General features: G+C 41.9%; 2 protein-coding genes across 5 annotated transcripts in view; both read right to left on the bottom strand.

Annotated features, from left to right (window-relative positions):
* ano7 (anoctamin 7) overlaps positions 1-4,674 on the bottom strand; it is a 28,521-nt gene extending 23,847 nt beyond the window's left edge. Inside the window, exons 1-2 of one of the 2 annotated variants that reach the window (XM_047392630.1) lie at positions 1,385-4,674; positions 1,161-1,273 (exon numbers count right to left, since the gene is read on the bottom strand). In XM_047392630.1, coding sequence (XP_047248586.1) covers positions 1,161-1,250 — 90 coding nt within the window. In that variant the 5' untranslated portion in view covers positions 1,251-1,273; positions 1,385-4,674. Of the gene's footprint in view, positions 1-1,160 lie in introns of both variants that reach the window. The other variant, XM_047392629.1, reaches the window with a different exon arrangement.
* A 1,697-nt stretch (positions 4,675-6,371) lies between these two features.
* ece2b (endothelin converting enzyme 2b) overlaps positions 6,372-13,548 on the bottom strand; it is a 35,165-nt gene continuing 27,988 nt past the window's right edge. For all 3 annotated transcript variants that reach the window (XM_047392633.1, XM_047392631.1, XM_047392632.1), the window contains 3 exons: positions 12,716-12,906; positions 12,506-12,601; positions 6,372-7,499 (listed from right to left, as the gene is read on the bottom strand). In XM_047392633.1, coding sequence (XP_047248589.1) covers positions 7,323-7,499; positions 12,506-12,601; positions 12,716-12,906 — 464 coding nt within the window. In that variant the 3' untranslated portion in view covers positions 6,372-7,322. The remainder of the gene's footprint in view (positions 7,500-12,505; positions 12,602-12,715; positions 12,907-13,548) is intronic.

Below are 13,548 nucleotides of genomic sequence, written 5' to 3'. Positions count from 1 at the left end.
CATCCTGATGATAGAAACGTCGCTGATGAAGAAATAAAAGATCTCATCTCCTCTAGCGGGCTTCCTGTTTCCTGGTTCAGCCGCTCTGAATCAAAGCTCTTAGTCAGTAAGAAGAAGAAGAAAGACTCTGAACCTCTGAGTGATTTTCAGGCCTCAACTTTGTTCCGGTCCTCTACATGTAGATTTCAATAAACTCAGAGGGACACATCAACATCAAGCTTTTTAGGCCTTGTCCACACAAACATTTGCTTTCTGGTATAATTTTAGTATTTGTCGTTGTTGAAAATATTCGTTATTATGTCCAGAACCGTCTTCATCCAAATCTAAAACACTCAGAATGCTAAATGTCGGCCCTGCACGTGGTTGTGTAACACAAAAGAAGAAAGTGTGGTGTCAGTGACCAGCAGAAGCTCGTGGCCAATGACAGCTTCCTGATTCTGACCCAACATGCATGGTTTTGGACTGCAGAGGTAACTGGAATACTAAGAGAAAAGCCCAGCATGCACAGGAAGGGGAACCACCTTGGAGGCAGACAGGCTCCTAACCAAACATTAAAATGGGACAGGGTGGTAATGAAGATATGGTGGAAACTTCCCCGAAGCTCCTGAGGTTTGAACCTCTCTGTACGTCTTCTGTGTCCTCATGTTCACACATTTCCAGTAGGACCAGTTGATCCTCATAAATATATTTACTGGTCTACTTCTTCTCAGATACTTAAACTACACATTGCCCATCACTGTAGATAAAAAGGCATTTGGAAAAAAACAGATCATAACCTAGCTTCCAACAAAGTCCTTGAAGTTTTAACATCTTGGAAGACATTTCTGAAAGCATTGACTTTGCACTGAACGCCACACAGGAGTAAAGCAAAGGCCTGCAACCAGGATGTTCTGCAAGGTTTTTACAGAGACAAATATGTTTTCAGTTTTAGCTGAATTAGTCACTGCTCAACACAATCCAAATATGAAACTGTCCCTGGTCTGTTAGTCTGAGGAACACTTCCTCAGGTTCAGCTTTAGGGTTTGTTTAAGCTGCCAAAAGAAAACAGGATGGCTCATATGTCTAAAAAAACAGTGACTTGAGGATGACACCCTAACGGACTCCACCAGTTGTTTAGTTTTGTTTGAACTTTCTCATTTTTAGGGATGGAAAACTGATACCAGGTTGATGCTGCCATAGTTGTTCTCAGGGTTTATTTCCATGGCGATGAGAGTGCTGCTGTCCTCTCTCTGCTCCCCTCTCCTCCTCATCCTCCCCCACCTCGGTCCTCCTTCTGTAGAAAACCCCACATGCACAGAAACACACGTAATAAACATCTATGAACTCACACCTTCCATCAACACAGGTTTCTGTGGTCACATCGTGTCACATCAGTCAGACTCACCTGCTTAAATGAAGACCTGCACCGGTTTCCAAACAAGTTCAGAGCAACTGAATGTTGGAGTCATGTCGTTTATGAGCATCATTCTGAATTTCCAACAAGGTCAGACTTTGTGACCTTTAATACGACTGAGCTGTTTCAGTCTAATTAGCAGGACCAAACAGGTGTTTTGAGTTTAAATTTACAAAACTGCTCAGTTTCAGAGAGAAATCTGACAAATTGTTTTTAAATTCAATAACTGTGTCAATGTTCTTCTGCTGTTTATATTGACTTTTGCATGGAAGCCAATTTCTAATAAAACACAAGAAAATCTCCTGAGAAAACACTAATCAATGTATGTAAAATAGTTTTGACCCTGTGTGGATCAAAGAAAATTCAAATAATTTAAACTTGTCCACCAAGGCCAGCTCCGTCCTAAGATGCCCCCCTGACCTACTGCAGGTTAGAGACAGAAGACCAGCAAAATAACACCACAGTTGGACAACGTCTCTCACCCCATGCATGAAACTGGAGAGCTCCTTTAGTGACAGACTGCTGCATCCTAGGTGCACCCAGGAGCGTTATCACAGGTCCTTCCTCCCAGCAGCTGTTAGACTTTAACCATCACTGCTCCCTACAAACTCAGTAAGTATTCACGTCCCTGCTGATTTTTGACCAGTTCTTTCATTTCTTGAAAACATTCTGTTGTTTTTTATACACTGACACACATTAACCCTAACCCTTGTACATGTTTTAAATGATCCTACTGAGTATGTTATTTTTAATAACTGCACATGATGCTGCTGTAATTTTGCCCTTGCTGTACAGTCTCTTATTCCATCTGTTTTCAGTTCATTTTTTTAAATCTTTCTGCAAGTCTGCAGATTTTCCTTTGTGACTTTGCTGTTGATATTTCCCCCACTAAGGGACAATAAATGATATTTTTATTCTGTTCAAATTCTTCGGTTTTAAATCATATTTTACAATCATTCCTTCTTAGAAAAAGGTTTCTGAAATAAGTCATCTAAAGCATAGAATGTATTAAATTCTGACCACAAGAGAAACATTTATCAGAATCTGCTAATCAAATTTAGATCAATTTCAGATTTTGCTTAAAAAACCCCGGAGATTTTCCTGTTTTTGTTTTCTGTTGTAATTGTGTCTGAAAACTCCACTGAAACATCTCAAAGCTTCAGAGAGCTGAAGTTAAGACTGAAATCAAAGGAAAGTAAGAAAGCAGCAGCAGCTGATCTGAAGGGGAGAAGAATGACAGAAATATCAGAGTCTCATCATGTTGCTCCACTCACCTGCAGACAGAAACGTCCTCCTCTGCAGCTTCAGCTGTGCTCAGAGTCTGCAGATGTCTAGGTCACCAGCTGCTGACCCAGGCCATGAAGCCCCGCCCCTTCACAGTAGCTCCACCCACATTCTTACTGTTAACAGATTTCAAATAAACCTGTCCCACAACACTGAGGTGACTTCATGAAGCTAATGGCAACATGCTGCCACCTGTTGGTTCCACAAAAGAACCGCAGTTCAGCAGAAGAAAAGCTGCTGAATATTTTCAAGATTAAAATAAAATCTGATTTCTGCAGTTCAAAGCTGATCAAAAAGAAAGAATGAGTCAATAAGTTGTGCTATCTAGAAAAGGAAAAATAATAAAGTTAGTTGAAATATTTTTGAAAACACTGAAAATCGTTGAAGAATGTTATAATTATTTTATATTTTACCTCCAGGTGTTTATTTCCAGGTCTGTCTGACAGCTTTGGGGGACGTTCAGCTTAGCTCAGAGAGAGTTTAGGACTGACTAAATAAAGAAACACAGGGAAGACTTTCTGTTTATAGGCAGTTATTGACTGTAACCAAGTGCAACAAATTTGAAACCTGATTAAAGAAGTTTTCTTGTTTCACTGCAGTCTGTTCAGGGGCTGATAGTTTGGTGTCTTTCTTCCTTCAATCTTCTCCTCAGCAGGTGAAATTCAGCTTGGATTAGGTCTGAAGATGGACTTCTTTGTTTTAAAGAGTCTATTCCTGGTCCACCTATCAGAGACTGGGTTGGAGATGGTTCCGGAGGGAAACCCTGACATCCCTTTCCTCAGTGACAACTCTCCGGCTCTTCCCGGAGCATCCCAAGGTGTTCCAAGGCCAAAGGGACATACAGTCCTTACAGGGAGTTCCAGGACTGGCCCAGGGTCTCCAGCCAGTGGGTTCTACCAGAAGAACCTATAGAAGAAGGCATCCTGATCAGAACCTCAGCTGACTCCAGAAGAGCAGCAGTTCTACTCCGTGCTCCTCTCCTCTTGTCTAAGGTTGACCGTGGCCACCCTGCAGAGGAAGCTCATTTCAGCTGCTTGGATCCAGGATCTTGTTCTTTCAGTTATGTTGCATTTCTCATGACCATAAGTGAAGGTTGAAGTGCGAATTTTATTTCATTTCATTTATTTACTTATAAACTGCTGTACAGGTGATTAAAAAAGAAATATAAAATAACCAAATAATAAAAACAATAAGCAATAAAATACAAGGATGACATTAAAAGCAATAAAATCAGCAATAAAAGGCATATAGGAAACAAGGACTGGCCCGGTGGTCCTGCGCTCTGGAATTAAAAGCCAGTTTAAAAAGATGAGATCTTGCTGCAGAGTTTGTGCCTTAGTGGAGAGTCTTGAAAATTGAAAAAGCTACAGGAAGCCACCACAACATGGATCTGCTGCGTATGGACAGAGAAGCCAAGGTTACATGCAGTCTGTGGGGAACCTGGGAGAGCTGACTTCCTGTGCAATAAACTGGCTCTAGATATGTGGAAAAACACCAACAGAGACAAAACCTGCCAAAAGTTAAGGTTGGGACCAAAACGTCCTCCAGGAGCAATTTCTTCAACATCCCAGCAATAACTAGAAGAACAATCTGGGGATTTTACAGCAAAAAACTGGAAATACTGACTTTACTCAGTAATTGGATGGATTTCTTAACAGACGCCTTTAAAATCGATGGAACAAGTAAAACCTTTGGCCTCGACTCTACGTAAAAAGCAGCAGTAATCAGCAGTGAGCAAGACTTCATGTAATGACTAATTTTCAGAATAGATGCAGGATACCCTGCAGATCGATCCCTTTAAGATCTGAAGCTTCGTTTCTCTTGTTTCCCAGATTCAATAAAGAATTAGAAAAACGTTTCAATCTAAAGGCTTCACCTCTTCCACAGTTTCTTATCTAAGGTTTCTGGTTTCTTTGGAGGCTGAGAAACTAACATCATGGCTGGCTGTTGTAATTCATAAAAAGGCCTCAAAGTTTTATATTTTCATGTAAAATCAGAAGTTTGCTTGGATTAAACCGACAAACACCAGCAAACGATGAAGCTATGGTGTTAAACAGATAATTAAATTAATATTTAACACATTCATAAAATAGTCTTAAAACAAGGTGGTTTTATTAAACGGACACTGAAATGAACCATTTTACTTCACTTTATTGATGTTGGAGGGTCTCTGTGTGTTTATAGATGGAAAAGTGGTTTATTGTATTTGAGAGAAAAACCTCTGCTGCCCCCTTCAGGACGGACAACAAGCCCAGTTTTTCTTCCCTATTCACAGATCATTTATACACGTCTCTGTCCGTGCCTCTGAGGACCATCATAGACTCTAACAATAAACCTAAATATAAATCCACTAAGTGGGTGAAGAAGAGGTTTAAAACACAACTAGGTCCTCACAAAAAGAGAAATTCAGGAACACACACATATACATTCTGCTTTTGTTGTTTTTGGAGACCCTTTTAAATCTGGCACAACACCAGCCCCTTGAAACTGAACCTGGTTCTGAAAGCCCTTAGATGATCCGACTGGACCAAGGCGTCCTCACACACTGGACAACAAACACAGGTCCTCACAAGGATGAATAAACACACACACACAGAAACATCTTTGGCAGGAAGCAGCTTCCTTAAACAAACAAGGAGCTGCACAGTAACACAACGTGACCATGCTGACATGATGGAATGATGTCATAATATCCACTCAATCTTGTGGTTATATTTTCAAAGCCAAAGTCCCTGAATGCTCCGCAGTCACTTCTTAAATGCTTGTGGTCCCTTATATATTTTATAAAGGTCCCACGCTGATTTCAGTACCTAAAAGCCTCACAGCTGTTCCCATGCTCACTAAACGCCCCACCGTGGTGAGAAGTCGGTACATTAATCTTACATTTAATGCTTCTTATTTAGAAAAATTTAGACAATAATTTATTTCCTTCTGTTTTACTTCCCAAATGTCTCGAATCATGAGGTGAAACATTCATTTCTTACTGGATGAAGACCGTGTTCAGCCAGAACCTGGGGGGTTCAGGAGCATTTGTGGATCCAGATTAAACCTGACCGATGCCGTGGAGAGTTCTGAGTATGTACACACATTTCTGTAGCAAGGTTCTGGTGGTTTTTATCAACGTACTGAGCAGCTCATCCATGAAGCCGGACGAGACCTACTGACTTCACACAAGGGTGAGAACTCGTATCACACCCACACCTTTAGATCCATAACATTGACTCATCAGTGGCTGTAATGATGGGTCCATTCTCCATGTTGAAATAAATTCGGTACAACTCTGTACCATTCTTCATCCAATCTTCAGATCCGAACACCTAATATGTATGAAAATGTCCTCTATGACTAGGCTAGAACTGATGGTGTAGAACTTGCTGCTCCCCTTTAGACCATGAGACAGGGGCAGGAGAACATCTTGTTGAGCACTGGGCATAGCACCATCTTGAGTGCCTTAACAAGAAGGTTTTCCAAATGAGCTGCATTCCAGCCATGTTCTAATAGGCCATGGAGAGTCTATCTGTGTTTTTATTTAGTCTGAAGTTGGTTTGAAGCTGCTCAGTGGCCCCAGTAACGACTTAAATCCTGCCAGAGTCACTTCCTTCAGAGACTTTCCTCACATCTGTTCCCCATCTGTACTGAAGGTCCCCAACGCTCCATACCTGCAGCTGTTTTTGTCTGAGGCACACTCTCTGGGTTTCATCTTTAAACACACTTTATTTTGGACTTTGAAGGCAACATTCTGGATCATGGCACATTGCTTCCTCACAGCTGATGAAATAAAAGTCTGTAACCTTTGGGTTTCACAGGGATTCTAGGCTTCGCTTCCACAGCAATGAAACACTAACATGGCAGCAAATGATTGTAGATAACTGGGAAGGAAAAATGGTTTTACCTTAACAAATGAAATGGAGATTAATTCCACTTGAATTCAAGGCAACAGATGAACCACAGAGATGAAATATTTCAAAATTGGGATCAAAGATAATAAAATGACTTTTTCAGGAAAAACAGACAAAACTCACATACATTTATGATTCAAGCCAGAAGACTAATGCCAATAACTGTCCATTTAATTGGCCATCAGTGGGATTAATGGAAACATTACATAGATCTTTAAACATTAAAGCAGTCTGATGGATAATATAACCTCAGACTGCACAGATAGATCATTTCTTAGAAGAAATCCTCCGATTTCTCACAAATTTATTCATTTTTCTTCCGACATCCAGCCAATCAAACGACAGCTTCCTCACACAGGGTGAAGTGATGGGTCAGTCTGGTATGAGGTCATCACAGTGATGTCATAGACAAAGATACAGAGATCTCTCATACAACACACACACACATAAAAGCCCATTAATATTAACCGTGATAAAGCGAACATCAGCAAAACTGTCCCACATGGCTTCACCACCACCACCATCATCATCGGTCCGTCACATCTCTGAGGTCCACTGATGCCGTTCAGTTTCCAGACAGGAAGTTCGTCTGATCGTCGCCCAATAACTGATGAACTAAAGATTACACATGGGCCATGAACGCAACACGGGTCGTGCAGAATCAAGACACTAAAACAACAGCCAACCTGCATATTGACCTGATTAACCTCCCCATGACCACCACCGGTCCTCTTCACTCCAGTCCTCTACCAGACCTCACACCGCCTCCCAGTGTTCATGGGCGTCCCCTCCGGACAGTTAAAATGGTAGCTGAAGTCCGGAGAGTTCGCCAGAGTGCCGATGACTCTGTATTTGGGGGGGCTGTGGGGGTCGGTCACCAGGCCCTCGTGAGCACTCTCTGGTGTTCGAACCGAGCACCACACCTGAAAGAGACACAAAGGACCATCAGAGATGGTTAATGTATGAGAACATGTGGTCCTCACTTACGTTTAAAAAGCAGAGAATCCAGCCTATTGTGTCCCATCAAAATAACTTTTGTGTGTTGTTTAAATTGATTGACTCTGTTCTTAATAACCTGTCTGCCTGGAAGCATCTTCTGAAACATGTAATGATTTTATGTAGTTTTTCATGGATAAGGTTGTTGCGGCAGGAGCCCTGATTTCTCCACCTGTTTGATCCCCTGTCCAGGTGTGTCTGATCAATTTGAACCAGTGAATCTGACCTTTTTAATGGATATTGTTGAACATATAAAACCATCAGGTTCTCCTTGTGATCCTGCTTCCCCCCAGTTCTTTAAGGAGGTTTTTCCCAGCATAGGACTGGTCATTCTTGCTATTGTTAACAGCAGCTTGATGTCAGGTGTTGTCCCTGTACGTTTTAAGCATGCTGTGGTACAGCCTCTAATTAGGAAGCCTGGCCTTGATCAAACTCTTTTAGCTAATTTTAGGCCTATCTCTAAGTTGCCTTTTATCTCGAAAGTTTTAGAGAAAATTGTTCTTTCTCAGGTCACGCCCTTTTTAGATGAACACAATATTATGGAGGTTTTTTCAGTCCGGCTTTAAAACTCAGCATAGCACAGAGTCTGCTTCGGTGAGAGTTTTTAATGACATATTCAGGCCAGATTACTCTAGTGAATATGTTGTTCTTGTTCTGCTTGACCTAACCGCTGCTTTTGATACAGTGGACCACGATATTTGACCATCTCGTTTACAGACCCAACTTGGTTTTAGTGGTACCGCATTAAATGATTTAGATCTTATTTGTCAGACAGAACCATGTCTGTAAATTTAGCTGGTTCTGAATCTTTCACTGCTCCTCAACGTTATGTGGTTCCACAGGGCTCAATCCTCGGTCCCCTGCTTTTTTCTCTTTATTTGCTTCCTTTGGGTTTAATATTCAGAAAGCGTGGGATCTCCTTTCATTGTTATGCTGACGACAGTCAAATATACCTGCCATTAAAAAAAATAACCTTGTCGATCAAGCCCCTACTTCTATGTCTTGAAGACATTAAAGCCTGGATGGCTTTAAATTTCCTAAACTTTAATGACAAGAAAACAGAAGTGATGGTGTTTTGTCCCAGCAGCCCCTGTGAAACATCCCTTATTGATCTGGGCCCCTTGACGTCTTATTTGAAGCACACAATTTCCAGTTTGGGTTTTATAATAGAGAGTGATCTTAAGTTAGATCGCCATGTTGGAGCAGTGGTCAAGTCCTGTTTCTATCATCTTAGGCAGGTGACAAAGATCAAGCAAATTATTTTAAGACAAGATTTTGAAACAGTAATTCATGCCTTCATTACAGCTCGGCTCGATTACTGTAACGCTCTTTCCTTTGGAGTTAGCATCGGCCCTATCCTGGCTTCTCTCCACTGGCTGCTTGTGCATTTCAGGGTTCATTTAAGATTCTTTTATTTGTTTTTAAAAGTTGTCATGGTCTTGCCTCATCTTACCTCTCTGAGCTGCTTCACCCATATTCTCCCGCTCGTTGCCTCAGGTCAGCTGATCAGCTGCTCCTGGAGGTACCGAGGTCTAAACTAAAGCTTAGAGGAGACAGATCTTTTAGTGTTGCCGCTCCCAAATTATGGAACGTTTTGCCATTACATATTAGAAGTGCCCGTTTATTGTCTACTTTTAAAACTCATCTTAAGACTCACTTTTATTTTTTGGCTTTTAACACGTGTTGAGACTTTTGCTCTTACTTCTGCTATGGTGTTTTACTGTTTTTGTTGTCTTTTTCATATTTTGCATGTTTCATTTGATTTTCGTCTGTACAGTACTTTGTCACAGCTACTGTTGTTTTAAAGTGCTTTATAAATAAAGTAGTAGTAGTAGTAGCCTCAGATAATCAGCATAGCATGAAGAATTTCTTTTCTAGACATTTTGGCCCAACGTTTCTATTGTTGCTTCATGTTTGCTTACTAGGCAAAAAGGTCAGCAGATGATGCAGGGAACTTAGGACTACACCTACCACCTCAACCACCCTGGGATGTACTCCAGGATCCTGTTCAGCATGGCCTTCAACACCATCAACTCAGACATCATCCAACAGAAGCTCATCCAGCTCACAGCGCCGGTCTCCACCTGTCAGTGGATCACCAGCTTCCTGACTGACCAGCACCACCAGGTTTGGCTGAGGAGCATCTTTTCCTGCATAAGAACCATCAGCACCAGCGTTTCCAAGGGTGGGTTCTTCTACCTTTACACAAATGACCTCAGCGGACCCGCCTATGAATGACATGTCTGCATTTAAACAGAAGCTGGATCGGCTGGTCCACTGGTGCAGTCAGTCCACCAGGAACTGTACTCCCTGCTTTAACTCAAGAGGTCCAACCTTCCCCAGGAGCTGCTGGTCATCTTCTCCGCTGCCATCATTCAGTCTGTCATATCTTCATCCATCTCAGTGTGGTTTGGATCATCCACCAAACAGGACCGGTCCAGACTGCAACTATCAGGTCTGCAGAGATAATCATCAGGGCTGATCTTCTCTCCATCCAGGACTTATACAGGTCAAGGGTCAGGAAAACGGCAGCTAACATCTCTGCAGACCCCACACACCCTGCACACAAACTGTTTAGGCTTTTACCATCAGGTGGCGCTACAGAGTGCTGTCTGCTAAACCCAGCCACCACAGAGACAGTTTCTTCCTCCAGGCTGTTTCTCGGATGAACTCTTGACAGTCAGAGGACCCAGATTGATACCAGGCATATTTGCACTATTTCAACCTTGTCTTCCTCTTATATATACACATACATATGCATACTTAAAAAAATGTCCCTTTTATTAAAACAGAATGAGAGGACGCTGGCATGATGTGTTCGCTGCTTCTCCGCCTAAATGAAATCGTTTTACTGTTTTTTAGGGTACGGTGCACGATCTGCCTCATCCAAGAGGACATCCAGGATAAGGATCTGGATATTAGGTGCCTTACAGAGACCTGGCATCAGCCAAACAGCTTTTTTACTCTCAATGAGGCCTGACCAGATAGATATAAATATCTGCAAAAAGCATGGCGTTTGGGTCGTGGTGGTGGCTTAACTGTCTTTTTTAAAGATCATTTGGACTTTTCTCCCGAGACTCTACCTGAGCCAGGCACTTCTTTGAGTGCTTGGCTTTCTGCTCCAAACCACCTTATTCCATGACAGTGCTCCTCATCTACAGGCCCAAACCTCATTCCTCCCTTTTCTCTGAGATGTTTGAGACTCTGTCAATGTTCTGTTCCACAAACTCCAACATACTTGGGGATCTGAACATCCACGCTGTTGCACCCACCAATGATCAAGCAGCTGAATTCCTGCCAACACACACTAGCGGACACACTCTGGATTTAGTCATCACAAACTCTTTAACCGTACAACATCTGGGAATCTAATCACAAAGTTATCCATATGGATCCAACATTCCCCTTTCTTGCCAAAGTTCTGGAGAAATTAGTGTCTATTTACATTCAAGAGCACCTACATGACAAGAGAATTCTGGAAAAATTTTAATCTGGTTTCCGTGCTTACCATAGTACTGAAACAGCAATAGCCTGGGTCACAAATGATCAGTTGATGACTTCTGATCGTGGCTCTTCTTCTTCACTGCATATTTTTCTGGATTTGTCAGCAGCTTTTCACACTGTTAACCGCCGTGTCCTTCTCTACCGCCTACCGCACCTTGTAGGATTCACTGGCACTGCCCCGGAGTGGTTTCGATCATACATGACGAACAGATCTGAATTTGTCATTCTGTCTCTTGCAGTGTGTCTCAAGGATCAATTCTCAGACCTTTTCTTTTCTATGTGTACATGGTAGCACTTGGGTGCATTATCAGCAGCTAAGCCGTCTCATTTCATTGCTATGCTGATGATACCCAACTGTACCTTAAGCTTGGTAGCAATGTCTCTGAGACCCCACCCATTCCATCTTCATCATTGTCACCCTGTTCACCTTGCCAGTTCTCCTCTCTTTCTACACATACAGCCTGTCTGGAGGAGGTAAAGGCATGGGTGCAGCAACAATGTCTCCATCTTAACAGTTCAGAAACTGAAGTGATACAAATTGGTACTTCTCATCAGATTCAGATAGTAGGTTCAGAACTGTGCTGCCAGGATCCTGATGAGAGTGCGAAAACATGAACATATCACACCCGTTCTCCGTTTTCTTCAATGGCTTCTCATCTCTGCCCGGATCATCTACAGAATCTCTCTGCTTGCCTTCCAGTGCCTGCGTGGTAATGCACCACGTTATTTAAAAGACCTTCTCACCTTCAACACTGACCTTCTGCATATTGCCAGGACTCGATCCACCACTATGGGAGGTTGGGTCTTTTCCTGCGCCGGCCCTCGGTTGTGGAACAATTTGCCTCCACATCTGAGGGCTCCACAGACCCAGACACATTTTAAAACAGGCCTCAAAACCGTCCTTTCTACCCAATGTTTTAAATGGCCTCCTTTAAATCTGTGTTGTTTTTCTTTTTCTTTTGCATTTAATGGCCTCAAGACTTCTACTTGTGTATTTTATCTGCATTTTAATGTCCCTGTTTTTATTAGTTGTTTTTCTCTTTCTATCGATCGAAGCATTCTGAGATTTTGTTGGAAATGCAAAGTGCATTACAAATAAAATCTATGATTATTATTATTAATATTATATTTCAAATGTCCTCATTAAGAGCAAAATGGAATCAAAGTGGGTTGGGTCACAAACTTGGTGAATAAAGCTGGTTCTGGTTTCATTGAGAATGCAGAAATTGGCTCCGGCACATTTCTCTGGATCTCCCACCACACAACTTTAATCAAAGTGAGGACTGGACTTGACTGGACAACTGCAACACCCTAATTCCCTTCTTTTTTAGCCATTCTGTTGTAGATTTGTTGCTGTGTATTGAATCCTGTGGATCTCTATTTTACTGGAAAGAAAGTAAGCTGTTATTGGTTTTTGGTAGAAACTCACCTGAGCAAATCCTAGAAAGAATATCTGATCGTTTGTCAGGTTAACTGCAGGGAGGCTCTTTCCTTCTCCATGTTTCTGGATCCACGATCGGTATGCCTTAAGAAGCAAACACCAGCATAGAGACGATGTAAAAAATCATGCCTTTCAACAAGAGGCTCAGCAGTGGTGCTAGTGGCAGTACAGAACAGTACAGCTTGTGTGCATACTAACATGGTAAGCTGCTTTCAGGCCTCCGTTGTCAGCAATGTTTTCTCCAAGCGTCTGTTTTCCGTTGATTGGTTCTCCGTTTACGGTGTAGTGGTTGTACTGGTCCACCATGCACTCGGTTCTCTGACGGAAGGCCTCCACTGAGGAGTTCTGCCACCACGGCCTCAGGTTCCCCTCTTTATCATACTCACGACCTAACGGACAAGTCAAATAGACTGATCTTACACAAGACTTTGAACATACAGTAATAAACTCCTTTATCTGTGGCTTTAAATTTTTCCTAAAAGTTTTAAAGATTTGTCTTCATGCCTGCTGCTTCACTTCGGCCACCAGGTGGAGTTATACGATTTATTTTCTTAAATGTTTTTACTGGAACTCCTTTTAATTAAATTCATCACAAACATGGGCACTAAGAAGCTTATTAGAACATTAAGAATAACATTGCATTTAATTAAATGAAAGCGTCCAATCAGTACAGCCTCAGGTAGACTTATTAATGCTGATGGGCTATAAAGATGCATCAGTTTTAGTCAGAAATCTGAGCTTATTGTGTAAGAATTGGCTTTATTGTGGTATATCTTGATTCAACTGGTACGCCCTGCAAAGACTAAAAGGAGCCGGTACTTTAACATGTTTCATGTATCATTTAAAACAAATCTATTCATGTTGAACCTCGGGCAGCAACAGCTGCCTACAACCATTTGCAATAACTGATAATGTGTCATTTGCACCATTGTGGAGGAATTTTGGGCCCTGTCTTCTATACAGAAACGCTTGAACAAACTGTTTAGGGCCATGCCAGGAGGCAAGGCTGGATTTTGACTAGGCCACTCAGA

Source organism: Girardinichthys multiradiatus, chromosome 18, assembly GCF_021462225.1.
Source record: "Girardinichthys multiradiatus isolate DD_20200921_A chromosome 18, DD_fGirMul_XY1, whole genome shotgun sequence".
Lineage (NCBI taxonomy): Eukaryota > Metazoa > Chordata > Actinopteri > Cyprinodontiformes > Goodeidae > Girardinichthys > Girardinichthys multiradiatus.
Note: the sequence above shows the minus strand (reverse complement) of the source record. Positions and strands in the feature narration are given on the sequence as shown.